At 45.8% G+C, this 27,591-nt stretch overlaps 1 protein-coding gene across 16 annotated transcripts in view; it reads left to right on the top strand.

The window, feature by feature from the left end:
• EPHA5 (EPH receptor A5) overlaps positions 1 to 27,591 on the top strand; it is a 199,918-nt gene that overhangs the window by 161,246 nt on the left and 11,081 nt on the right. For 9 of the 16 annotated variants that reach the window (XM_083832673.1, XM_083832672.1, XM_083832667.1 and 6 more), the window contains 9 exons: positions 515 to 580; positions 7,080 to 7,147; positions 8,829 to 8,954; positions 10,108 to 10,293; positions 15,834 to 15,895; positions 16,705 to 16,914; positions 18,771 to 18,920; positions 23,663 to 23,856; positions 26,910 to 27,065. In XM_083832673.1, the coding sequence (XP_083688799.1) occupies positions 515 to 580; positions 7,080 to 7,147; positions 8,829 to 8,954; positions 10,108 to 10,293; positions 15,834 to 15,895; positions 16,705 to 16,914; positions 18,771 to 18,920; positions 23,663 to 23,856; positions 26,910 to 27,065 (1,218 nt within the window). The remainder of the gene's footprint in view (positions 1 to 514; positions 581 to 7,079; positions 7,148 to 8,828; positions 8,955 to 10,107; positions 10,294 to 15,833; positions 15,896 to 16,704; positions 16,915 to 18,770; positions 18,921 to 23,662; positions 23,857 to 26,909; positions 27,066 to 27,591) is intronic. The other 7 variants (XM_083832668.1, XM_083832662.1, XM_083832676.1 and 4 more) reach the window with 1 other exon arrangement.

Raw genomic sequence — 27,591 nt, 5'->3', positions numbered from 1 at the left:
TGGGTTGAATTAGACCGTCTGCTCTCACGCAGCTCGTAAGGCTCTGCTCCTGCAGATGTGTAGTGCACGTGCAAAGCTTCACTGATGGGAGGACTGAGTGAGTACATGTGAAAGGGCCTGCAGAAGCAGGGCTGTGTCATCCAGCTTTTTTTTTTAAAGGTGGCGGTGACAGTACTGCACACATGGCTTGTCGAAAAAGTCACTTTGCCTGCTCCGGGGCAGGTGCTTAAGTTTAAGCACATGGGTGGCCCCGTTAACCCTAACGGTGGCACTTAGGTACGGAAAGCACACAGTTAATTGCTCTGCAGGGCCGGGATGTCTCTAATCTCTCCAAGACATTGTTCCCAACAGTAGTAGCCCATGCCATGAAATTCGTGCAGCCCAGGGTGTTGAGAACCACCTAGTAATTAAAACAAAAGGGAAGAAGTGCATATAAAACTGTTGCAAATGTATTTGCGCATTGCCAGGGCAGTGGGATTATTCCTTATCCTGGGCCTTTTTGTTTGCTTTTCAGTTGCTGCGATCATGGCTGTGGGTGGGCTTCTTCTCTGCGTGCTGTTGCCTATCCGAGCCTAACATGGTCAGTGTTCCCACCTGCGCTGGCTCCTTTTCGTGTCCTCCGTCCGTGTTTTCCGTGCACAGTCTGCATCTCCCTCCCTTTCTTGTACTGCCCTGCAAACCTGACCTCTGCGACCGGCTTGGCTATCTCAACAACTGCAAATAGCCTGACCCCAAGCAGTGTTCTTCCAGTAAGAGCAGGGTTCCCAGAGGAAAAACCCGATACGTTATGCCTCGGTTGTTCCAGACAACACGCTGGAGATGTTACGTGGCATAGCAAAGCTGAACGCCATGTGTGCTGGGTGCTTCATCAAGTTCTGCTTCCTGTCACCAAAAGGGGGGCGTGGGTGGATTTGTCCCCCTAAAAAGGGTGGAGGGCAGGAGGGTGTGTAAAGGTTGTGGCATTTGATGGCATGTAATGTGCATGTCAGTGGAACGAACCGAATGTCATTGCTGCCAATGACATGGTGCTGTTTGCAAGGATATGCTCCAGCAGCGCTGGGCGTATCTTTGCGGGCATCGGGAGCTGGGTGTCTGTGCTGCATGCTGCCACGTCCTGCCAGTGTCTCCTGCCAGGCTGCCTCACCATTTTCTGCTCTTTTGTACTCTCCTCTCCTTGCCAATTAATCGAAGGAAGGATGATTCTAACTTATGTTGGTATGACTGGATGCAGGTTGAGTTGCTTCCCTGGAAGGGAATCTGTTTTAGGTCTCTGAGTCAGCTGTAACCCGTGTAGGCAAAGATCTTTCCAAGCTTGCTGGCAGCCTTGTGAAATCTCCCACATCAAATACCTGCTTGAGACCGTAGGAGCGCCGAGATGTCCCAGTCACGTTTTAAACTCTGAAGGGTTTGCAGTGTTGCTGGGTGAGATTCGTGGAGCTCTTCTGCTGCCTTTTTGGGGGGGATGCTGGTCTCTAGCTGCGGAGCACGGCTGTCACCAAGATGGACCATTTATCTGTCCTCTACTGCAGTATTTTGTTTTTGTTTTAAATTGGTTTTCATGAATTCTGAGTGCTTAAGAGCAGCATTAGCAAGCTGGGTTGCTCAGCTTCAAACGTTTGGGTGCAAAATGCTGTTCTGGTATGTGTTTCTGCAAGACACTCGTTTGGCATTGATTCGGCACACAAGCAGCCCCTCTGTGGGATTCGGGCTTCAGATTTCCTGAGGTAGGACCACAAGAAGAGGGTGGCAGCAATGGAAACATTACCAGAGGTGCCAGCTCAGGGGAGCTGAGGGCACACAGAACAGGAATGAACTGAACAGTTACAAAGAGAGAGGTGTGCAAGGAGAAGTTGGCTGACCTGGAAAACGTCCTCCACAAGTTTCCTCCTCGGCTATGGAGAGAATAACGTGACGACAAGCTGCTGTTCTGGGAGGGGAAAAGGGAAAAGGGACTTCAAGGCACGGACACCATCAACTGTGCTATAGGAAGGCATGACAAGCTCTTTAAAGAGATTTATGGAGATCACTTCAGAGGGAGCTTCCTGCAAGAAGGGGAAGTGGTATCTTGTTTAAATTATTTTTAATTGTTCTGGTGGTGATTTAGGCAAGCAGGGAGTCATTCAGTGCACAGGCAGGGAAAGACGAAAGGCTAAAAATACCGCTGCTGGAATTTTTGAAACTTCCTTTGTAAGGCATCCAAGTTAATCGGAGGTCAGCTGCAGGGTTGCACACCGTGGAGGGGCACGGTGGTGGCTGGAAAAACAGCTGTGAAGGTGGTGAGTCTGCAGCCCTTGGGAAGGGAACCTGCCCTTGTTCCCCTTGGGCCAGGCATCCAGAGTGTCTTTCACCTGAGCCGAAGGTCTTAGCTTGTCACCTTGGGATCCTATCTTCATTTTATAGCAGTCCCTTGAGTATGCCCTGGGTTTGTGGAACTAAATATATTCAAGGATTGCAAGCAGCAAAGGTGAACACAGGATGTGGACCGACATCACTAGAGGAAGGCTTTTGCCTTTGGCTCTCAGCTTCAGCATCATTTATCCCGGGTAAAACTATTTGCTGTACAAGTTGTCGTCTCCACACAGAAGCAGAGAAGACGGGATCTTGGCCAGATGGACAAAGCCTTGTTTGTTTGTTCCTCCAGGCGGAATGCAGTCCTGCCCTGCAACACGTATGCAGCCTTATTGCTTAAACATCTTGGAGTAAATAGCCTGAAGTGTGTGCTAAGCCCTTGTAAACAATAACCCTGTGGTCCTTGCAAAACTCCTGTAAAATGACAGCTTGAGGTTGGGTCAGTTGTACTCCTCAAAGCTGATTTATAGTACGAGATGTGCTTCTGAGTGAAGGTCTGACCCCTGAAAAGCAAGTGGGGGTTTGTTTGCATTTCAGAGAAGTGCACAGAGGTCACTTATCTCATACTTAAGAGATAAGATACATACATAGAGATCTTCGCAGGAAAGGGACAGGAGATTGCTGCTTCAGGGCACAACCTGTTTTATGGTACTGGCTGCGCCTAGCAAGGTGAGGTCCCTTTCCTCGCTGGGGACTTCTGAATGCTGTCCACATGTTTCAGTAATGTTTTGGCCACGTGCTGAAATGCTTTGACATTTTGCTGTAAAAACGTGTGTAAACACTCTGCTACATCATTGCCTAGGACTTGGATGTCCACGGTCCAGCCACTTTTAGAGCCAGTCCCCTGAGCGTGTCCTGCATGGGTTGTGAGCAGAGTGTTGGCCCCAGCTAGGGACTTGGAAACTCCTTCCCTTTGGCATTTTGTGGCTTTGGGGGATGCCCCAGGCAGCTGAGGTTCCACACGACACCCAGCAAGGGCGCTCTGAAGCACTGGGTCAGATGCAGATATCTCCAGGGAGAGCAATCATCTTCCTGCCTCGTTTCTTGCTGCTGGAAGGATTTTTCTCCATGAGTTGGCTTCTGCTGTGCGAGGCAGTGGGCACTGGTTTCCCAGCTGGATCCTTCATCTTTCTACCTGTCCACTTTATATTTTATAAAGCTATATAGGAATCATTTTACAAGTTCACTTTTATAATCTGCTCCATAAATACTTTATGAGCTGCCTGTCAATCTGCAAGTAGTTTTTAAATAAGACATGATGCTTTAAGAATATTTAAAGTCTCACGTTTTTCCTCTGATAGTTTTTTTTTTTTGAAAAACACAGAGCTGTGCAAGGAAGACATCTGCTTTCTAGATACAGAAACTGGGACAAATCCACAACAGGAGTAAAGAGTTGAGATTTAGGTGTGCTGCTGAATTACATTAACTCTTTGGCTGAGAGTCTCCAGCTCAGTGAGAGACAAAAAGAGCGTCAGGATCTTTATACTTTTGCTATATGCGGTACAGAAATGATAGAGGAAATCTGTTTTGTACAATGACAGTAAATGGGAGAATGAATCTTCCATTAGGAGACTTCAGATTTGCAGCTTCTCCAGAAAGCATTAAGAGCAAATGCACGTGCAGAAATGGATTATTTTCCCAAACAACTGGGAGATTTTTCAAAAAGCTGTATTGCAAAACCAGAACATTTAGGTAATTTTATCTGCTGGTTAGATTCACATACTGAATCAGGACTCTCAATGTGAAATAGCAGATTTTTCTGGGATTTAGTTAGGTGAAAAAAATTCTTTTGTTTGTGGTATCTAAAAGAGCTGAAGGCCCAGAATGGAAGTGTGATTTAGCCCCAGCCAGCATGTGCATGGCCTGGTTCTCTGGGTAGCTTAAAAAATTAAGTGTGTAAAGGGCACAAATGACAGTAATGGGCAGGTCGTGCAGAAAGCTTCGTTAGTGACGCCCCATTCTGCCTTCAGTTGTATTCCATCAGCTGCCATTATGCTTTGGTGGATCTTGTTGAGGCTTGTTATAATGATGCTTTGGGGTTCCAGAGCTGGATTTTGTATGCTAATGTGATGTGCTGCTGTATGTGTTACGCAGCTCTAGAGAGGGCACAGCCGAGGCAACTTGTTTGCATGGGCCTTCTGAGTGCATCCCCGTGCAGTAAAACGCTAACTGCTTGGCATGAAGGTACGCTTAGAGCACTGCATGTCAGTGGTCATGTGTTCTCCGTCTCCCTTTCCTCCCTCTTGATGGTTGAATCATCGGGAGATGCAGTTAGTAAAAAGGGTCATGTTAGAAAAATGCATTTATGGGTGAAGCACTCTAAACCTGAGAAAGAGATAAGGGCATTTGCTTTAAAAGGTGACCAGGAGAAATTTTAACGTGCTTTTGGTAGGACAACGATGAATTGAAACATCTGTGTGTTTTTAAGAGGGAAACTGACTTTTTGAATATACACCTCGAAACCCCTTTCATGCACGCACCCCAATGCAGAAAATGACTTCTGCAGGAAACTGATGGAACTTCTGGCAACTCGCAGAATCAAAAATGGGGGTTGCCAGAAGTGGGAATTAATACTGAGGCTCAGACCTTTAGTTTTTATACTTCCAGGGGGAGATGGTATGATGAAGGAGGAGAATCCATTTTCACCCAAGGATCGTAAATACCAAAATACCCTTTGAAATGACCCTTACTGGGGGGGTCTCTGCATACAGCCACTGCTCAGATGGGAGCTCGTTAGGCAGGACCCCTAGGAGAAGAGCAAGGAGACGAGCCCCGCCGTGAGCACCAAAGTGGGGCTAACCAGGCTGTGTCTCCAGGCTGTTCCTCGCCGCTGTCTCCAGTTTTGCATCCGGAATGCGATGGTCGCTGCTTGGTTGTGGTTCTGTCACTGCCGCTGAAGTCGTGCCCTGCATGGACGGCCTGGCTGTTTTATCGAGCACGATCCATGCGTTGGCCCTGTCATCTTTCTGCCTGTGCCCCTGGATTGCTTGTCAGCCTCCCCCTGTCTTTTCTGCACCTCGTATCGACCCGTTCCCCCATGCTTGCACAATCCCTGCAGTCTGGTTTTTCTCGTCTCACCTTGGCACACACCTCCCCTCCTGTTAGAGGTAAGCTGGCACTAACCCCAGGACCTCGGCCGCGTGGGGTCTGGTCCTGCCAGGGCCAGCTCAGTGGCAGTGCCCACGTCCTGTTGTTGGCCTTTTGGTTTTAATCACGGTCGTTTCGCAAAGCCAGTGCCAAAATCCTATAGCCGAAAGGCTGCTTGGCCCCTTGCAACCAGGCAGACAGCAGTTCGCAGTAATAGGACTTCCCGCTGAGGGCATGTTTCATGCAGATGCCTATTACTGTGTCCTCCTAATTGCAGTTTTGTTTCTGCTAATCGTACGTTCTTCCTTGCTGCGAGTTGTGCTGGAGCACGTGCCTCCCTCTGTCCCAAAATCCTGTGTAATGGAAGAGAAAACTCCCAAGTTTCTCAGCTTTAAATGGTAACCTGGGGCTTTGTGTCAGAGGTGTGACACCCAGCAATGCAGCTGCACACCGACTGCCTTGCGGGCATTGCTGGCAGATTTTTCACTCTTCCAGACAATGTTCCTGTGTCTCACGTCCACGTGGTCTGATTTAAGGATGACTCAGTTCCTCTATCTGGTTATCATATTGGGTCCTTGGAAAGACTGGCAGATATATGTGCATCCTACATACCTCACCCCATATTTCAAAATATATGTGTGTGTGTGTGTGTGTGCGCGTATGTAGCGGTTATCCTTGCCTGTGCGGTTACCCTGTAGCTTCCTAAGCGGTTATTGGAGTGAAGCAGGTCTCAGAAATGCCACCAAAGCAGCCACTTGGTGCTAATGTGATGCCATTTCCTAAAGACCCAGTGAGAAGGCTGGGGGCTGAGTCAGGGAAGAGCAGCCACAGGCTAACAGGAGGATTCCATGGCAGAGCTGTGACTCCCACGTGGCTGTGTTTGCAGCTCCATCGTGGGATTCAGCAGTGTCTGTGCACTGCCTGACACTAACGTGGGAGTAAGATAGGTCAGGCAGTGACTGTGTGCTTTCTTCCATCCTTATTGCTGCTGGTCAGAGGGGATTGCATGAAGGGTAGCTCCTGCAGATAAGGCAGGAGACATGCAGGAAACCCAATCAGAGCCAGGAGTAGTATGTAGGAGACCCTTGAAGGCAGTGAGCCAAGAGGTTGTTTTGTTTTTTTTGCACCACCATTTTGCATGTGTATAAGATGCTAGTGTTGGCACAAGGCTGTTTTCACAAATACCTAAATTTGAAGTTCTGTGCAAATGCCCAGTGGGTAAAGGGACCATGCAACACAAACAAGATGGTACCCGCAAAAGCTGGGGTCTTGGCTCTGAGGTCCAGGAGCTCCCACTTCTGCAACTCTAACGTTTCATCCCATTCCCCTTCCATTGTCCTTCCTGTTCTTGCTTTTTTCTTCTTAATAATAGCTAAATTAAATGTATGGTAGAGTGGAGTTTTCAGAAGCATCGGTGGGATTTAGAAGCGCAAGTCCAATTGAAAATCAGTGGGCCTTGGGCCCTGAATCCCGTTAGGGAAATTGCAAGTAGTTTGATGAGCTAAAACTGGGACAGCAGTGATACGGCCACTTGAGAGGTCGGATTCATCGCTGTTCTGGGTTTTTGTGCCTTGCGTGACTGAGGTAATGAGGGGGGCTCTGTTATACCAGAGACAAAAGTGTTCTTCTTTTGTTTTTTCCAGGCGATGTGGTTATAGCAAGGCTAAACAAGATCCAGAAGAAGAAAAGATGCATTTTCATAATGGCCACAGTGAGTAAAGATTGAACGTGTATGTGTGTGAGTTTGATTCTCTCTGGTAATGAGAAATACAAGTGAGAGGTGCTTTTTTTTTCAGAAACCATTTTCCTGGTAATTCACAAAAGAATTCACTTAATTCTATTATTCAGCAAGTCCCTGTCTGCCCCTGCTCCAAGCCCCACAGAGACCTGAGTGCAGGTGTGTTTGAACAGTCCTTACACCTGCCCAGTTATTCATGCCTGCACATTTTTTTTCCACGATGGAGCAGAGTGGATCCCTGTTTGCAGTGGATCTGCCTAGCGAACAATTTTGTTTTGTTTCACTGTGCTGGGGTATACACTGTGACTCAAGATGCTCTTAATTTTGCCTGGCTGGCATGTAACAGCTTACATACGTGATCTGGATGTGTTTGTCCAGAATACCTGTTTTTTAAACCTTTGGTCCATCACAGCCAGCCATGAGGACCAAGCCCATAGCTACTCTTTGCCCTTGGATGCCTATGCAGAGGTGTGAGGAATTAATACGTATTTCTTGCTCCCAGTAAGCTTTCAGAAATGCCATGTTAATACCTGTAAGCTGATCTGAATATATAGACCTTTACGGTGATGCTAAATCATACATATCATGGTTACTACCAGTCTTACTGTACATCTGAAGCCAGCCTTTGAAAAGCCTTCCTTCATAAAGTGTTATGGGATCTCTGGATATGTAATAGCAAAGTGCCTTTTGGGGTGGAAAAGGCAAATGCATCTTGAGCAAAAGTCAAATTTCCATTAGTGCTATGTAATGAAGGCAGCAGGAAGCAAATCAATTAAGAGCCACAGTGTAATGTAGCTGTCTTATTAGACTGATGAGCAGTTCTTCATGTGAGTAGCCTTAATGATTGTCAAAACAAACTTATAATACAGATAATGAAAATACTTTTTTCCTCGAGTCCTGGAGAAAATGCCTGGTATTGATTATATTTGTACTGTTACGACCCACAGGCTTTGTACTGCAAATATTTTGTTCATTTAAATCTCAGTAGCTCCATCTGAAATAATGTGCCTGATTGATTAGCTAATATGAGACTGGTAGGGCACAATTTATTGCAGCTCTCCATTAACCACCATCCCTCTGACTTGCTTTGCAAGTTGTTCCTCAGCATTTTGCATTTTGGTACTCCTCTTCCCGGCGTACCCTTTCTGCAGGAGGGTCTCGCTGACAAGGCTCGTCCCAGCGCTGTCAGATACCTCAAAGCCTTTATAAACCTTTGCGGTGCGGAAGAATTACAGATGAGGCACCGCAGCATGCAAAGACAGATCTGCCTGCCCAAGGTCACCCAGGCACTCTAACGATTCCCAGCCCTGAAACGAGGTCTCCTGACGCCACCCGTTTGCACCAGGCCCTGGGCCAGCCTGTTATGCAGCACTGAGAGGATTTTTTAGCTGCTTGTCCTTCCAGCTGAGCACTGCCATGTGTTCTTCTAAATACGATGAAGACATGTGTCACACACAAACTAAATGTTATTTTCTGAGAATACTTGCTTGCACGGTGTTCCAGAGCACAGAGCATTCAAAAAGCATTATCTATTCATTTTTTTTTCAGGAGAAATAGATTTCCCTGCTGCCGTGTCTTCCGGCAAGGGACAGGAATAGGCATTATCCTTGTCTGTCACAGCACGTGCTGTTAATGCTGTAATTTGTGTTCACAGTTAAACTGCCTGGAGTAAGAACCTACATTGACCCCCACACCTACGAGGACCCTAATCAAGCCGTCCACGAGTTTGCCAAGGAAATAGAAGCTTCGTGCATAACCATTGAGAGAGTTATTGGAGCTGGTATGGAAATGTGTTTCGTGACCCTTAGCAGCATGGAGGGATGACTTTTCTAATGCTAGAAATCAGAGAAGGGCTGTGAAATATGCGTGCTGTTAGGCACTCGGCGTGTTATGTGGAGCATACCCTTGTTCCAGCAGAAGCCAGGGACAAAGCTATCATTGCCTGCAGTTCTGAAATTCAGTGATAGAACTAAAAATGGCAGAACACTGTCAAGTTTGGCCCACGATGAGTTATTTCTATGGATGCTAAGGAAAATGAGTCACTTAATTTTCAGTTTCTTTTGCACCATTTTAACTTTTTTTCTCCTCCTCTATTAAGGTCAGTATTGAAGCAAAAATTAAGAATGAGAACTCATCTGAGATTTAAAAAAAAAAAAAGTAAGAAAAAATACAAACCAAAGCCCAAAGCACTTAACTTCCTTGGTTATAAGAATCAGTTTCCATTTTCTTTCAAGTGAAGCTGTTTATTTGGTCTCACATCTAACGCTAGGAATATTTGGCATCCTCTGACACTGTGTTTTTGGAGATAATTTAATGTTCACCGGGAAAAATATCCATTTAGGCTACTTTAAAAAAAAAAGTAGTTGTAAAATTGGAAAGGGTGTATAGCCTATAAAAATATATGTTGCTGTGAGAGGCTAACAGCATTCCATCTATTTAACTTACCAAAGGAGGGTTAAGAAGCAACTGGTTTGTGTTTTACAGCTATCTGCACAGAGCAGTGATATAGGGTATGACAGGAGTCTTTCATCTAGTAAAGAAAAACATAATGAAATGAGAAAAAGCCCAAAGGAATATAGAGCATAGCTATTTAAATATAGGAAAATTAAATACTGGAATAGCTCGCCTATGGATTTGGGGTAAAATCCATCAGCAGGAGTGTTTCATTCAGTTCTGGTTATCTTTCTAAAAGACCAGGATTTGCAGCTTCCTAGTTTTTTTCTGTTTATGAATTATTTGGCTTGTGGTTTGCTGGCTATTTGAGATGATGATCACTGTGATGTTCTGCTTTCCATATTCATGAATGTGGGACAGGCCTGTGTATTTTTGATTAGCTTTCTATAAAATATGGGCTGTATCCTGTAGACGGGCATGTTCCATGCATTCCTTTGGCATGCTCTGATCCCTTTTTTGCTTGTTTTTTTTTCCCGAAGGTGAATTTGGAGAAGTCTGCAGCGGGCGGCTGAAATTGCAGGGAAAACGCGAATTTCCAGTGGCTATCAAAACCCTGAAGGTGGGCTACACAGAGAAGCAAAGACGAGATTTCCTGGGAGAAGCAAGTATTATGGGGCAGTTCGATCACCCCAATATCATCCACCTGGAAGGCGTTGTCACAAAAAGTAGGTACAGATTGCTGAGGGCTGCTGTCTCTGAACTCTGACTTATGGGAGAGTTGGGAGAGGAAACATTGTGTAGCTCAAATTTTGAGCGTGTGTTTTATCGATTCTCAACCCCCAGCAAACTCCCCTTGCTTGAACTTCCACACTTTGTGAAGGTCCAGGAACAGATAGCCAAACTTAAGGGAGTTTGTACCCAAAGGACTTCAGTGTTCTTCCAGCTAAAAAGGATAGATAATAGCTGAAATGATGAAAAATGTGAAGTCCCCAGGAGTAATATGTATAGTCTAAGAGAAAGTCCCTTTTCAAAGGTCTGAGATTATGCCATGCCTGGCCATGTCCAGAGAGGGGAGTAGGTGATGGAGACAGGAATAAGCTTAGGGCATCTGAGTGCCAATGGAGTGTGCTACGTGACTTCGGCCTTCCAAAAGTTCAGCAACATCTTTTTCTTGAAATGAGGCCGCTCAGGACCATTCTGAATACAGTGACACAGAGCCATCCCCTCAGCGCTTGCAGCAGCTTCACTTCTTATTTCTGCCTTTATTTCTATACTTTTGAAACTGTGTGAGGCACAATGTGAGCAGAGAAGTGCCATGAAATGGGAAGCAGTTTCCCTGGCAGAAAAGAGAAAAAGGAAAGAAGACCCTGGTGGTTTCTGGCTGTAATATTTCAAGAAACCTCTGAAGCAAAGTGCTGGCCAAGGGGCCCACAGGGAGGGTAGTGATGGGACCCAGTGATTGCTCACAGAGGATGTGAGCAAGGACAGAAGTTAGCTGAAGCTTTGTTTCCCAGAAGCAGGGAAGAAGAAAGGGAGCATAGCTGAAGGGAACAAGACTGTGTAAAACCATTTTTAAGACGAGCTCCCCTTGGGATCTGCTAGTGATGCCTATAGCAAGAGTTGTCCCTGATGCCAGCATATAGATATGAGAGGGTCAAGGGCCTGGGGAAAATGTGAAATGATTGGGAAAACATCTCAGCACAAGAGTTACTGGGGTCTGGCAGGTCAGTTAGCAAAATGGACTTCAAAAACTTCCCCAGGCCAGTCCTTCTCCAAATTAGTGTATGCACTAAACATGAGGATGGAGGACAGGACAGCATGTCTGAATGTGCTCAGCCCACACCTCTCTGGCTGTCAGCGTGGTGCTGCTGAGGTTGGAGGGCTGCGGGAAACCTACAGAGGTGTCGTTGCTCTTCCATTTGAAAGCCTTAGAGGATTTGGAGGGGCACAAGTGTGCGTGGATGTCCCCCCCACAAACAGACCCACAGGTTCCCTATAGCATTTTTCAGCGTACTTGATGTGAGCCGGATCTTTCCAAGATAGAAATAAGCCCAGCTAAGTTATTTGCACCAAGGATTTTTTGTTGGTAACCCCTTCTTCATTTTAAAATATATTTAAGTGTTTGGGCTAGTCTGAGAAAGGCTAGCCTCACAAGTGTGAATGTCTGTCTCCCCTCTTGCCTTCATGACTGTTAATGTTGGAGCTTAGAAGCTGCAATTTAAGCGCCAGCATTTGGGACTGTGTGGCTGCTATTAGTACCAATTGTCGTTCATCAGAGGCACTTCTCCAGAATCAGCTCTTTTTCAGAGCTGCAATAAAGCAGATACAAAGACACTAGCTATTTGTCCTGTTTGTATCCTTATAAAATACGCAGAATTGAGGCTGGTTGGCAGTCAACAGCCTTTTCTTGTATTTTTCTTTGAAATTACATTTCCTAATAACCAAGACAGGTTTCTACTAAAAATTAATTGCATAAAGGCAGGGGAGAAAAAGCCAAGGTATGGATTTGGATGTCACAGCGTGTGTTTTTTTGTAGAACCCCACAGCCTGTGCAGCAGCTCTGCCCTGGGACTATGTCCCTGCCATGTGTCCTGATCTAAGGGACGTGTCCCCTTGCATGCCCCACCAAGAGCAGTACATTGATTGTCTAACCCAGCACGCAGAGCTGAGTGCATTAAACAAAAAGAAATAAATAACCAGAGAGGTCAGTTTACAGGGTGAGGGATGCACATTAAAGTCTGAAGTTTTTGTTGGCTTCAGGAGAAGATGAGAGGGCACTTGGCTGAGTTCCCATGGGCTCACTGGGGCAGGACTCAGGGAAGGCGGAGAATTAAAGTGAATAAACAGCATCACCTTGTGTAGTCCTTTATGCATAAAAGCCTCCCTGTGCCTGTCTGACTTGGACAGAAGGTTCCTATTTCTAGCCCTGAAGGGATGAGGGCTATTGGGCAGGAAGTGAGTGACATTCCTGGATCCATAAAAGCTGCTGCTGACATGGCCTTGAGCCTTTCTGGCTGCCAGGGCCTCAGGGGATCGGTGGGAGTCCGACTTTTGGAGAGGATGTAACTCCCTAGTGAGCTGATTTTTTCTTAAAGCAGCCATCCCTTCTGAAGGGCAAGGAAATGCTGGGGGCTTTGCTGCCCCACTGAAAGCCCTGGATTTGTTCTGGAGACTGGGGTTGGGAATAAATGCCAGAGGGAGGCTGAGGAAAGCAGTAAGCGCAGCCATACGATCTGGCAGTTGCATTGAACACCTCGTGGCTCCGAATTTCAGATCTTTTCCTCAAAGATGAGTCAAAAAATGGTGTACAGGAGGAAGAAGGAATGCCTTGCTTTCCTGAGTTTCCAGAGAGTGGTCAAGGTATCAAAGGTAGCATAGATCCAGGTTTTAGCTCCCTGCAGAGACTTGAGTCCAGCAAGCCAAGGGGATTCTCTGCCTACCGTACTCTGGGCTCTTCTGGCTGATGCTCCCTAATGGCTGTGTTTCTAGGTGTTTCCTTGGCAAGGATATAATCACAGGACCAGGATGGGTATTTAACAGTCCCCTCTCCATCTGAGATCCTTAGCCCCCCACTTACATACCCAGTAGTTCTCCCTCCATCTGTCCTGTTGGAGCTGTTCCCCTTTAGAAATCGCATTTGTTTAATTCAGCATTTATTGAGCCAGAGGTGAGGGGATTCAGCAGTTACTCAGCCTGCCTCTTCAGTCCCCATTCCAAAGTAAATTGAATTTTTCCATGCAAACCATGGCAGCTTTTGCATGGAGGGGCTGGAAACCCTTTCTCTCCTTGCTGGACCAGAGCCACTTCTAAATTGGACTTGAAGTGACTGGGGTCTGGATGCAGGGGGTGCACGCACCCTGAGCTCCTCGTTAGCTCAGGAAATGCTTGTTTACCACACTTGAGATTTTTTCATCGGACATGCAACCCTCTGGAACATCTTTTCAGCTTGTTTTCTTTTCTTCTGAATGTACCAAAACAACCGTTATGAATCCTAGACTGTGATGCTATCTCAAACTACTTTTTAACTTTTCTTTCCATTCAGCAATCCAGTCATTGTCCTGTTGTAGGTTCAGATCTTTAGCATAAAATGTCTTTGATACATCATGATTTACTTTGGAAGTAGTTGAAGTTGAATTGAATGAGTCCATTTTTAATTCTGAATGAGAGTATCCATGCAGGGCCTTAATGCCACTTAACTAATCACTTCAAATGCCCACCTTTAGTTAATTTGGGTTAATTGTCTTCATTGTCCCCGTGCAGACAAGCCCTTAGCTTTTTCTGCGTTACAGAGGTAGCAGTCCTGTTTTCATTAGCATCCTGCTCCATTGCTCTGACAATGCGTACGTGGGTAAGAATGACATCTGTGCACATTTTATGGCCCCGTAACACCAGCAGGAGGGAGCCCTGCTGACACAGAGAATCAGACCAGCCTGTTAGAAGGGCCAGTGTTTGCTTTTAATTTACTTTGTTGACAAGTTATTCTATTTGTGCCTTTATTTCCATGCTCTTGGATATGGGGCTAATTTATTCCACAATTACTGTCAACCTGCACCAGTCAGATAATGAAACGTAAGTGCCAGAAGTCTTCTTTTCTTTTCTCGGATGGAAACCCAAGGCAGGAACTCGAAGGAGGTCCCTCAGGGTGGTGTCATAACGAGATGACAGTCATGCTGCAGTGCTGCCTTTAGGTGTTCGAGATAAGGACCCCACGGTACAGTCGGTTTGCAGTCTGGCGTTAGACGGGGCACATCATAAATAGCAGCACCGTCTCTGCAGAGATTTTATGACAGGTGACTTAAGGAACCTGGGTCTTACCTTAAATCACTCATTTACAATGCAGAGAAATGCCTTGCCAATGCACATACAGACTAAAAGCAGTAGCTTCGCCTCATTGCAACTCCAGTGGCTTTTCAGGATTATCATAACGGGAAGCTGCACTGCTGCAGGTGGGGGCAAACTTCTGGTAGAGAAGAGGTGCAATCACCAAACACTTGTTCAGCGTAGAAAGAGGGTACGTACATATGTGGGGTCTCCTTCCTTGCATAGTACACAGCATCTCCTCGGCCACGGAGGCTCTTCTGTGTGCTCAGCTCCACGTGGATGTGAGTCTGCCATCCTTGAAGATGGGGCCCGTAATGTCTGGGACACAGGATATTATTCGTGGCCCCAAGGTGCATCTCTCATTTCAAAAATAATACTTCTGGCAAGCTTTGAGTTCAGACAATAGCTGCGGTATTAGCTTAAATAATTGAAGCTGCACAAGTCCCTTTTGCTGCGAAGGTAGTATCTGCACAACAATGAGTGGTTTGATTGACAAGTTCACAATTATCTTTATTATGTAGATAATTAAACAGTAAATTAGGCAAACAGTTAACACAGAGGGAGAGTGGGAAGATTAAGATCAATCTTAGTGGTAAAGTCTGAACTGGTTTTTAGGAGCATTTACCTTCACGTGCATGTTATGACATGTGGCAGCTCTCGTTGATCATTTTTACAAAAGACATTTATAATGCACTTTACAGATAATTGACAGCTTCTCTTTTGTCTGTGCTTCATGCTAGCTAATGCAAATTGATTTAAATAAAAAATAATTTACATGTTCTTATAAGATTTCATTGAATTTACAAGGGCTGGAGCACACCACATTAATTATTGCTATGCCATTGTGGCAAGCTAGCGAGAAATTAGATATAAAAACTGAGCAAAAACTATATATAATTACCATTAAAATGACTCGGGCATGAAAATTAATCAAATGGATTTGGAAAAACATTATTATTCCTGTCAACAATAGGATGCCAGGTCTTTTGTTAAGAACTTTTATTTTATTTTATTTTTTTACTACCTCACTGAATCAGTACAGTCCACATCTTGGGAAGAGATCTTGTTATTATTTAGGGAAGGAAAAAAGGAATCAGCACAGCAAAGAGCTTCCTGAAATTGTAGTTGCAGCAAAGCTGCTTGTGTCTCCCAGCACGCAGTGTTTGGTGCTCACAACCTCTTCCACAAATGTCATCCAGCCCTTCTAGGAGTTGATCCCCTGTCCATAATAGAGCATTTCCCTTTCTTCCCCTCCTCGATTCTTCTCTCTTTCCATACCTGTGGGCAAAAAGTGTGGGCATCCTGCTGGGACAGTAGCGTCTCACTTTCGATTTACTGTTGCGTGGCTGTATATTCACATCAGAAGCATTATGAAAAGACCATATTTTTGTTCATGTTTTTAAGTAAATTACCGCTAATGATCTTGCACTCTTCTTGTTTCCAGGCAAACCAGTAATGATAGTGACAGAATATATGGAGAATGGCTCTCTGGATACATTTTTAAAGGTAACGTTATTACCAGGGGGATCTTGGTTAAAGTTGGTGCTCTTTGCAGAAGGTTAGCATCAGTGAAGATGTTTGCTGGGTGCTCGTCCAGCCGTTACTGCTGTCTGGAGGCTGGAGTAACTTGGTTACCTGTTTGGCCTCTATTTATACAGCTGACGACAGGCATGGTTTGCGCACTGATACAAACAGGTAACAAGAAATAGCAGACTGTTGTGTTCATTCTCAAAAGCAGTCTGCTGCATCAAAATGGTCAATTCATCCTGCAAAACTTGTTGATATTTCAAGAGCACATCCATGCTGCATCATGGCAAAACCCAGACATGTCAAAGCTTTTCAGGAAACTTAAGACCTAGAAAAGGGAGGATAGGGGACGTGGTTGGGACTGTAGTATAGTAACAAAGGGAAAGCCCCTACCCCAGATATTCACACATGGACCTCTGCAGGTAAGATTGAGAAGCAACTTGGCACTGTTCAGTTGGCTGACTCAGAGATAGTCCGCCCTTGGTGTTTTTGTGCACAGAGCTACATGTGTTCACTCCCTGTAGCAATCTCTTCATCAGTCACTATTGGAAATAGCTCTCTCCTTGATCTCCAGTTAAAAGAACTACATTTCCTTAGCTTTGTCTCTAGAGATGCTTATCCAAACAATGCAACTTTGAAAAGCTTCATGGTCAGAGCATGAGAGTAATGAATTATTAATTTCCCCGTTTTTCTTCCCTGGAGACTTGCCTTTGCGTTTTTATTTGTGCACATTCGATGCTGAGGGTGCAGAGGCGTTCAGCCGATCCAGTGTCTCCTTGCTTTTGCAGAAGAACGATGGGCAGTTCACGGTCATTCAGCTGGTCGGGATGCTGCGAGGCATCGCGTCAGGAATGAAATACCTGTCTGACATGGGTTACGTGCACAGGGATCTCGCTGCCAGGAATATCCTAATCAACAGCAACTTAGTCTGCAAGGTGTCCGACTTTGGCCTCTCCAGAGTCCTAGAAGATGACCCTGAAGCAGCATACACTACCAGGGTGAGTTATGGGGATAGTGAACAGAGGAAGAAAAATGTATTCCCTGCCTCATTTTGGTATTCAGGCTTTTTGGCCAGGAGGTTTCTACAAATCTAGAGCCCCTAAACTGTGCATGAGGGTTTGGCCAGGTGTTATCAGCTCATTCTTATCAGATCAGTTTTGCAAATGTCTGCACCTTTATAGTGAGGATGGCCAAAGCAAGCAGAACTTAGGGGAACGTGAGTCAAATAGTGAACTCTGCAAAAGAGTCATACTCCCAGCTGTGTTCTGTCACCTCTGGTGAACACTGAAGGTCAGGAAGAGCAAGAGTTGGGTGCTTTACTTAGGTACCTAAATATGGGTATAAATATAGGTATTAAACACGGTCTCCTGGATAATTTAACCCATTTAAAACATTGGCAAGCACATAATGCCTTTTGTTTATGAGGCACGTTTTCCCTTCCCATTAAGGGTAATTTTCCCCAGCCTGAGGAAGGGCTGCTCCAGCCTCAGTGCTCTGCCCCTTCTCCTGTGGCAGGATCCATCCCTTCTGGGCATCATCTCACCTGTCCCAGCATGAGGCCACGCAGCCCTGGTGCCACGGAGAGGGGCTGCACAGGACCCATCCCCTCCAGCACAGGCTCTGGAGAAAGCCTCTGATAGTCGTGGCAGGTTGGCACGCCTCAGTGCTGCCTATTAACACATTTTTCCGAGGGTATTGTGATGGGAGCTCTCTGGGTCACATTCCCACTTCCTGCAGAGCTTTTTGCAATCTGGGAAAGATGTTTCAGCTCTTGGCAGTCGCAGCAGCCCCACAACGGGGCTCGGCACGCGGCTGGACCAGAGCTTCCCTGCAGGCTGGAGGGCTCTCATCCAGCCCCGCTGCGTCTGCAACGTGCTGCTGTGTGCTAATTGGCACTGCTGAGAATCTGGCCCTTCACTTAAGGCATGCACTGATAAGCCTGTGAATAAATAATTATTGGAAGACAGGACTTTTCCTAATTTGCTTTTTAAATGTGTTCCAAATTCTACCTTTTTCTAATAACAAACAGAGAGATTTTGCAATATGTAGCTCAGCACTGAGAGGGAAAGACTTCACAGTAAAATACATTTTGATATAAATCAAGGGAGACAACTCTTTAAACCCAATGAGAAAAATATTTCTTAATCCAAACCCTCCCCCCCACCTTCCTTCTCAGAACTGGTCTGAAGTTTGATTTCTGAAATGGCAGAAAGGGGAAAAGGAACTACCAAAGCACATTTGACAGCTCTCGCTATGCCCGAGTAATAGTACTTAGACAATAAATGGTACAAAAGATAAACCATAGTGATCTGGGGGAGGTGGCACTGTTTTCAGTCCCGCAGCCGAGGCCAAGCTGGTCTTCACGCACACAGATTTCCATGCCCACTGTGCAGATCTCTCTGCAGGCTTGGGACTGCATTGCAAAAAAAAGAAGGAAAAAAAAAAAGGCATTACTTCCGCAGCAATTTGCATGAAGCTCTCATTAGATCAAAGTCTTCCCTGGCTTCAGAGCTGTCTGTTCCTCCCCCGCTCGCTCTTAGAAATGGAGGAACTGTATTCCCCTACCAACCAGTGCAACATAATTGAGATGTTGATCCTATACATGTCCCGGCATTCAAACAGCATTCAAACAACAAACCTTCAGGACAGCCAATTAGTAGGCAGCCTACAAATGCTTATGGGCTGAGATAATGTGGAAAGGGGCCCCATGCTGTCAAACAGATTTACTTTAAAATTCGATGTCTCTTTCCAGAGAGAAAATAACATCCCTCGGTGCTGTAAGAAGTGCTGTTTTGTCCTCTTTTGCATGTTATCTGCCCTCCTCTGCAATCTATTTATTTTCTTTTCGTTCCAGGGAGGGAAGATCCCCATCCGATGGACGGCACCTGAGGCAATCGCCTTCCGGAAATTCACGTCGGCCAGCGATGTCTGGAGCTACGGCATCGTGATGTGGGAGGTGATGTCCTACGGCGAGAGACCTTACTGGGAAATGACAAACCAAGATGTAAGCACGTGCAAGAGCTGCCGCGTGATGGGACTTCTGAGGGCTCAGTGTTCGTTCTGCAGTCAGAGAGACAGGATGGGGATGGAGGACAGCCGCTGTAAAAATGTCTTTGCTCCCCGCGCCAGGCAAAAGCCATCCTCCCGTTTGATGCTCTGTTTTTGCAGCAGCCCAGAGCAGAGGGAAATGTGTCTGCATGGAGGCAAGCCTGGTTCCCCCAGCAGACTGCTGGAGCTTCACTAATGCTGTTAGAGCTGGAGCCTGTCCCTGCTCTGCTTAATGACAAAGGTCTGCCAGGGGATAGATGCTGATAACTGGCAGCATTTCAATTGTGTGTTCATACCCCTGCTGCCACGTAAAGCAGAAACTCGAGAGAGCTATGGTAAGGGCTTGTTTTGCTGCATAAAAGCTGGGTGATTTGATCGAGTGATAGCAGTCCAGACTGGCAGTGCACAGAGTTGAATCTCGGTCATCTTTGCATTGCTGATCTCAAGAGCAGTTTTGCTCCTTTTCCCCCCCATCCTTTGCTTTCTCTGTTGTGAATGTCTTTGAGTCTCTGTTAGTGCCAGCTCTCATTTGTTTGTATAGCACCCTTCCAGGTGTGTTGCCTTGCTCCTGGGCCCCTGTTCCCCCTCAAGGTCACCCGCTGAAGCACCTCCAAACAGTGGCGTGCCTGGGGACACTGTCACCTTCCTTACACTAGCTCTTTTCCCAACCTACCTAAGGATCTCATGTTCCTACTGCAAGACTTCCTCCTACCCTGAGCTCACTATAAGCATCTGTCTTTATCTGATCCTGAAAACAAAATTAAGCCTGGGATTGCCAGATTTTCTGGGGCCTCCCCTTCCTCTTCACATCTCTGAGAAGTGGGGCATGTGGAATTCTCTCAGGACGCCAGCTAGTGCATGGCGTAGGGGGTCGCTGTGTGGCACACAAGGCCCCCAGAGGAGCTCTGTGATGGGGGAAAAAACGCAGCCACTCTGCATATGGAAAACAGAGCCTTTCCTCATCCCTCCTGCTTCGTCTCTGCAGTCCTGCCACCCCTGGAAGCGCCATTCCTGGCTGGGCAAAGCAAGCACGTACTTGCTCTGCTGTGGGCTGCTTTTGTCCCCAGCACAATGCCTGATGTTTCATCCTTTGTTTTTGAACAGCATCCCTGTCCCCTTGACATTCTGCCATTTTGTTGGCAGCGGAGGCTCTGGCTGAGCCTTCTGTTTCTCCTCTGTTTTGTATGTGAGCCTCTGCCATCAGTGGCTGTGACTACCTGTCACACGCAGGAGCTGCTGTCTCATCCCGACTGCTCGCCTTGAGTCCAGGCAAGGAGACGAGCAGTGCCTTTGAGACGGTCACACCACGTTTCTTGCCAGGGAGATGAGTGTGTTGTTTGGCATGAATGCCCCACCGCTCCTGCACCGCTGAGGCTGTCACATTTGTAGGGAGTTTGGTAAAGCAGCACATATCTGCTCAGGGATTTATCTCAATCAAATACGGAGGCTTTCTTCCATACCCTGGGTGGAGAGCGCAGTGATTTGCAGCCAAGCTTTTTCAGTCGCACCGAGCACTGTAACAACCTTCAGTGCCGATGCACCAGCATGGTACAGATGCTGTTCGTAAATGCCAGGCTGAAATCCTGGCTGGTTCCAGTGAGATAACTCTCTGTGGCCAGGAGGGTCCCTTGTCTGGTTAGTAACACTAAACATCTACACTTTGCAGAACTGTTGGGGAAAAAAAAACAACCAACCAACCAAACAAAAAAACCCAAACCACAGATACCACTTTGTCCATTCTGTGGGGCATAGGGTGAATTTCCCACCTGAGAAGAAGAAGAAGATGGGGGAATGCTTTCTTTACAAGCAGAAAGCAAGGAACTGGTGAGATGTTTGTGATCATCAGTTCCTGATCAGGCTTTGCTTAGGTTCTCTCTCTCCCTATAATACGTGCGTGTGGATGGCGGCAGCCAAGGAAACACAATCCAGTGCTGTGGCAAAGAAATGGTTTTCATGAGATTTGTGCCTTCTTCCTTCATCCTCTAAAGGCCTGTTCTTCTCCTTTCCTCCCCTCCTTGCACTGGCGGAAGAACCAGCAGTGTTAGGTGTGGTGTTGGCTTTTCTGTGGAGGTCTACGGAGCTCTGCTCGCATGAATTTCAGACTCCATTGCACAAGAGTTCCTTGTTGTACAGTTTCTAATTAAAGCACGTTGTCAGCAGCGAGCAAAACGATTCTCACCATATTTCAGCCAGATTACTTTCGCCCCTGTTAAAGGAGGTGCAGTGCCAAATGGCAGGCAGCATTGTAACTTCGAAAGCTACAAACCATGTTTTGAAGTCGTTCTGGTGTCTAGAAGGCTTTCTAAAAATAAGCTTTGCACCACACGGTAAGGTTTTTATGCAGGAATTGAGAGGATTTTTGTGGCCTGTGTTACACAGGTTGGTAAGTTAAATGATCACAGTGGTTGCTTTTTAGTCTTCAGACCGGTGGTTTTATGAAAACAGGGAGCTAAAAGAGTTACTTTGGTTTACTGGAATAGACTGTCTCGGGTCTTCCCTTTCCAAACATCCCCAGTTCAGTCACTTGGATCCATAAGTGAAGGGTGCTTGTCCAGAGAGGGTAAAAGGGGCACAAAATGTCTCCTTTTATATACAAATTTTTGCTCTTCAAGTCTTAAAAAGCAGTGGCACCAATGAACGAAGTGGCAAATGTGCTTTTTTTTTTGTTGTTTTCTAAGTATTGAGTTTGCTTGCAAGGTTGCTACAGGTCTTTATTTGCTTCATTCTTTTGCTCCTGTTACTGCCAGACCCTGAAGGCACCTTCAGAGAGAGGTAGGGAGTATTTCAGCATCCTAGCCCCTTGCAGTGTTTTGATACCATTTGCATTGTATCACCAGAACGAATGACATCCTGTAAATTGAGTTAACGCTATTGATTGTGATGTTACTGCCAGGAATATAAAGCATGCATAACCCCGTTGCAGATGTAGTTCAGATATTCTGAGCTGGTGCCAGCTGGTCTGCTACCCGTCTTGCTGCTATTTTCTTTCTGCTACAGCTGGGGGATGATCCGTTATTGTTATAAATACATATGCAGACACAGCAAATAATGTTCTCGTGGCTGTGCCACACTGAGGCTTTTTATAGGGCGGTTGTAAATTTGGGGCCAGGGACCAGCTGAAAAGCGTGATGTGAGGAATAGACAATGCATATAGCATAGTACGGTGGGCCTGTTTTTTTGATGCTGTGAGCAGTCTGCAGATGAAATCGCTTTGTAGACACAGGTTGGGTAGAGAGCGGTGCAACTGCTCCCCCGACAGATGAAATTTTAGATAGGTCTGTGTCAGAGCGCAGAAGGACTGCAGGTGTTGTGGCCAGACCTTCGGATATGCTCAGCACCCTTTGAGAAGATTACGAAGCCTCACGTAGTTTTTTCTCTGCTACATACATCCTCAGGGGATTCCAGTTTCCCACTGCTGCGGCTCAGCCTGCTCATTCCTGGGACTCCTCCACGTGGCAAAAAGCCATGTGGTGGAGGCTGATTTGAAAGTGATGCACGTGGTCTTGAATTTTGGAGCCTTCTGAAAAGCGATGCCATCCTGATGTGGCTCTGACTGATAGAAAGATCAAGAAAACAACTTACACACTAACCACAGAGCCGTCTTTTTAAACACGGGATGTTTCCAAATCATGAGACAGTGCCCAGCATGAATGGCATTGGAGGCAGTCCTTGGAGCTGAGCAGCGAAGCGCTGTGGCTTTCCACATAACGTTCCCCATCTGCAATAGCTGTGTCCGCCTCCATTTGGGCAGCGAGGCTTGGGAGTAGAGGCTGTGAAGATAGGCTGCTAGGACCCTCCTGGCATGGACACAGACCTCTGTGGACCGAAACAAGAGCTGCGTTCTTCTCAAAGTGGTTAAGGGTTCAAAACGGGCACTGCTGGGCTTGGAGCCCTGCTGTAAATCTGTCCAAAACTGGGGAAAACAAGTTGTGTTATTCAGTTCTGCCCTCATTTGTTCATTTGTGCCTTTCAGGAGTGCAGGCGGCACATGTGCATACCACTTGTTTTAAATGTAGAACCATAGATGGGTTGTGCTTGAAATCAGTGCAACAACCCTCCCGTTTTTAATTTACATACTCTTAGGCTGACATTTTAAATTCCTGGCAGAAATGTGGATGCAGTAAGAACAGCTAGACCCAGACAGTTTTGAATGATATATGAGATGGTTGTTCTGCCTCTGCATTGAATCCATCCATCAATTAGCATTCAAAGTCTCTTTTGAAATACAGTCAGACTTTTATTACTGTAATACAAATTTGTGGTCTAGCACATGCCTTTTCATTTAAAAAGAAGCCAACATCTGAATAAACAAAATCACTGCGCTCCAAGATGATGCCAGAAAGCCCCATAGGGTGCTGGTGGTGGACCACAGCAGGCTCTGGGAGTTTCCTGGTGTGACCTACAGACCTCACCCGAGATTTGGACAAGTGCAACCTGAGATCTGACCCACTGGTTGCCTTGAATTTCCAGGCTCATTTTGCAGTGACTGAAAATGAGTTATTCGACCCATTCCATAGAAAAATTGAAAGATAACAGAGTTTACTTGGTTTGCATCTTGTATGCAGAAAGGGGGAAGAATTGGTTGTGTGTGAGCGTATTGCTGGACCCCAGTTGTCTATTCAAACCAATTTGCGTTTGGGAAAAAGGTAAGAGAAGGAAGGAATGCAACCTATCAGCCTTGTGTTTTGTCTCCTGCAGGTGATTAAAGCCGTGGAGGAAGGCTATCGCCTGCCAAGTCCCATGGACTGCCCTGCTGCTCTCTACCAGCTAATGCTCGACTGCTGGCAGAAAGACCGCAACAGCAGGCCCAAGTTTGACGAAATTGTCAGCATGTTGGACAAACTCATCCGTAACCCAAGCAGCTTGAAGACGCTGGTTAATGCATCGAGCAGGTACAAAATCAGGCCAGAACCATTTCTCAGAGCAAGATTCTTGTCTGAATACCCACCCCTGGTGTTGAATTACCACTTATTATTTGGCCTGCGCACATCCGCGGGTGGATGTTCCTCCAGCTTCATTATGTCCAGGGGAGTTTTCCCAAATCAACTTTTTACTGTTTAAATTGGCAGGCAGGTCAGCAATTCAGTTACTCTATAAATGTAGTGCTGCTGCCACAAAGAAAATTACTGTGGCCTGCCTTTCAGAAACTGGAGTTTCAGCACTATTTATAGGTCTATGATAAAGCTACCTGTGCTCTACCCCAAGGTTAGAGAGAGCAGGACTGAGTAGACTACTGAAGTAGATAGTAAACACCTCTCAAATTATCTGCCTGTTGACTTTATCTTTGTAATACCAATGAGAGAGTCTCTGGGGGAAACTTAGGATGTGCAAAGCTCCCAGATGTCCAAGTGCATCCTCCCGCAAGTGTTCGCAAGCACGTTAGTTGCCCCCTCCAGTTCTGACAGTCTTTGAAATTGCGAGAGGATCTCTGTGGTTACCAAAGAGCCACACACAAATGATTTGCTAAAACCACATTAAATGAATCAAGCAGCCGGTGTGCAATTCATTTTGAGTTTCACTAGCTACACAGCTACAAAAGGGGAAGTACAGTCAAGAAATTAAACTGTACTTGGAAAAAAAATAATGAAGATATTCATATTTTTAGTGAGTTTTAGCAGTGGTCTCTCCACCACACTGGAGTCTTGGAGAGGCTTTTGTTTTTTCATCATAAGCACACAAGTATAAGTTCTGAGCCATCTGTGCTGCTAATCACTCAGTCCCTCACAAGGTCATGAAGGAGTGATGTATATAAATCATTGCTGCTTCACTAATGGCAGTGGAGTTCCCCTTATTAACACTGGAAGAGAGAGGCCCATCAGAAAAGCTTATTCTCAGAGGATTTTAAAAAAAAAAAAGACATGTTCCCATGCATGACATGTCATACATTAGAAGAAAAGAAACATGAAATCTTCACAATTTCATTTTTAAATACCAAATAGATCTGATTCCTCAGGCTATTTTACATGCATCATTAACCATATGAAGAAGAAAATGAAGAATGTCTCGTATTAGCAATTAGTTGTAACGTTAGTCCCAGCAAACCTGCAGGAAGAGGTTTATGGCAGTACAGAATGGGATGTTTCTTTTTTATTTTCAGTTCAGAACAGTCATTCTTAAGGCCTGTTAAGTAGTGGTATGTACTGTTGTACCAAACTGTTAGGCAGGAAAAGCTGAAAATAGGGAGTAAACCATCTCCTTGAGCTGCTGAGCACTTTGCTGATGTTTTATTCCACTAACAGGTCCGTGCAATTCCAAACCTCTCCTTTTCAAAGGCGCTGTCGGTATATTCAGGGTGGATGGAGTACCTGAACAGCCAGGCTTTGGGGCTGTGTTTCTATAATCACAGATTGCCATGCCCAGACCACAGTAATTGTGAATGAATCATAATTTCAACATACAGCAGCTGTAAAGGATTTTTTTATATATGAAATGTATTCTTTATGGAAATTCTCATTAATGCAAATAAGGGAGGAACTCACTCTCTACATTACAGTGTGTGCGTATCAGTAGGTACCTCCTGACATTAGTAATGAAATTCCACTTCTCATTATGATTGCTTAGGAGTTTTGAATTCCTCATGTGTATAAAACGTTATGGGAAGCCATTATGCTCTTGGTACTGCAAGTGCTCACATTTTATTGGACCCTTCAGCATTGCTATTAAATAAACAAATAATACTAATGTGATCATAAAATATACGAAGATTCCTGAAGTGCTATAACAATATAATATCCTAGCTCGCCTTCCAGTTGAAAATCTCTCCAGTGTAATTCTCTCAGTCAGAGGCTGACCCAGCAAACACTTTTACCTGTGGGTAATAATCTTTATGCAAGGCTTACGTGCGCTGGATGTTGTGGTTTACAAAACGGGGGAAATCTGCTTTCTCTCCTGGCTGACCTTGCACAAGCCCCTTCGCACTCCACGCATCATTAGTAGAGTGGTGGACCAGCACACAACACGGGTCACTCGTGCCAGGTATTGTACTGGTGTTTCTGCCACGGCGAAGGGTTGTATCTTGCCCGAATCGCTGCTTCCGTGTGCAGCATAACCGAGCAGGTAGCAGTTGCTGCTGTGAGGTCTGAGCAAGGATATGGGAGCAGGAGTCTCCCTCTGCTTCCAGGGCCGAGCAGGAGCCTCACTGGGAGGCTGACGCGTGGTTGGAGCATTGCTGCTCTCTGCAGGGCTTGGTGGATGCTGCCTGCATCCAAAATCCTGGCCTGACTCTGCAGGAGCAGCCCCTGAAGTGTTAACAACAGCCTGCCATTGACGGCTGCTGCTGGGAAATGTAATCTGGGTTTTGGTTTCCAGGCTCTGGGCTGTCTTAAGTTAATTATGAGCTTTAAAGAAAGAGGAGGAAAACAGGGTAGGAATAGTGAGACCGAAGACCTTGAAGGAAGAGTGCCAGGGAGTGTCTCGTAGAAAAGGAGCCTGCTTGTTTGTGAGAAGTAACGGGGACGGACGCTAATCCTCTCCTCTGCTGAGGCCAACTCTTCTGCTTTCAGTCCCTGAAAAGCAGGCGAAGTTGAAGGTGAAGCGATGTATTTGATACATAGTGAAATCTTGCCTAGCTAACCTGTCATAATCATTTAGTTTTATTCCGCTGACTAAGACGGTTGGGAGATTTTGGAAGCTTTTGCACTGGCCTTTCTGAAAACAGTGGTAAAACTGACAACTTTGGGAAATCCCACATGGGGCTCATAAGAGCATGGTTCCCTCCAACTCATTTCAGTTGTGCTGTACTTCCAGGGTAAAGTCAACAACTTTGTATGAGACAGAAAAATCATTGCTCAGCAGGAGCCTGCTGGGAGGATTTGGGCTTCAGCAATCACTGAAAATGCCACAGAAGAGCCATCTTTACTGTATGAGAACATGAGCAATTGTGTCGTGTTGGGTGGATCATGATGCTGACTCTTTTTGCTTCTCTTGTTTCTCCTTTTGTCTTCAGAGTATCAAATCTGTTGGTAGAACACAGTCCGGTGGGGAGCGGTGCCTACAGGTCAGTGGGTGAGTGGCTGGAAGCCATCAAAATGGGCCGGTACACCGAGATTTTCATGGAGAACGGATACAGTTCGATGGACGCCGTGGCTCAGGTGACCCTAGAGTAAGTAGTTTCCAGATCCTTTTCACCTCGTGTGTTGGAGCTGGGGAGGGAAACAAAGTGTTAAAAAACACTAGTGAGGAGGCTGCAGAAAGGAAACCATTCCCCTTTGTTTGCAGTCAGCAGTTTCTCTTTTAGCATCTGTATTGATGATAACAAGCGCAGGCAGGACTAAAACTTACCGTCGCTACATTGGCAGCCAGTACTTTGGCTCCTTCACTCACAGAAATTAATGCCTGAGTTTGAATAATTGACAAGCTGTCCTCTCAACATAGTAGTGGTTTATTGTTCAAGGTTATTGACAAATGAAAAAAACAAACCTACTAGTAATCTTATAGGAGCTACAGGCCCTGCTGAGGTATACTGGATTAGCTGGTTGCAGAGTAGACCCAGGCTTAGCCAAATGGACAGTCAGGCCCACTAAAGTGTGGAAATACTTTTCAAGGTTACTGTAACAGAAATAAGAGTAGATACAAGCCATTGCCAACAGAAGACCATCGGCAAACCCACAGCTCTAGGGGACAGGCTC

Source organism: Anser anser (assembly GCF_964211835.1).
Source record: "Anser anser genome assembly, chromosome: 4".
NCBI lineage: Eukaryota > Metazoa > Chordata > Aves > Anseriformes > Anatidae > Anser > Anser anser.
Note: the sequence above shows the minus strand (reverse complement) of the source record. Positions and strands in the feature narration are given on the sequence as shown.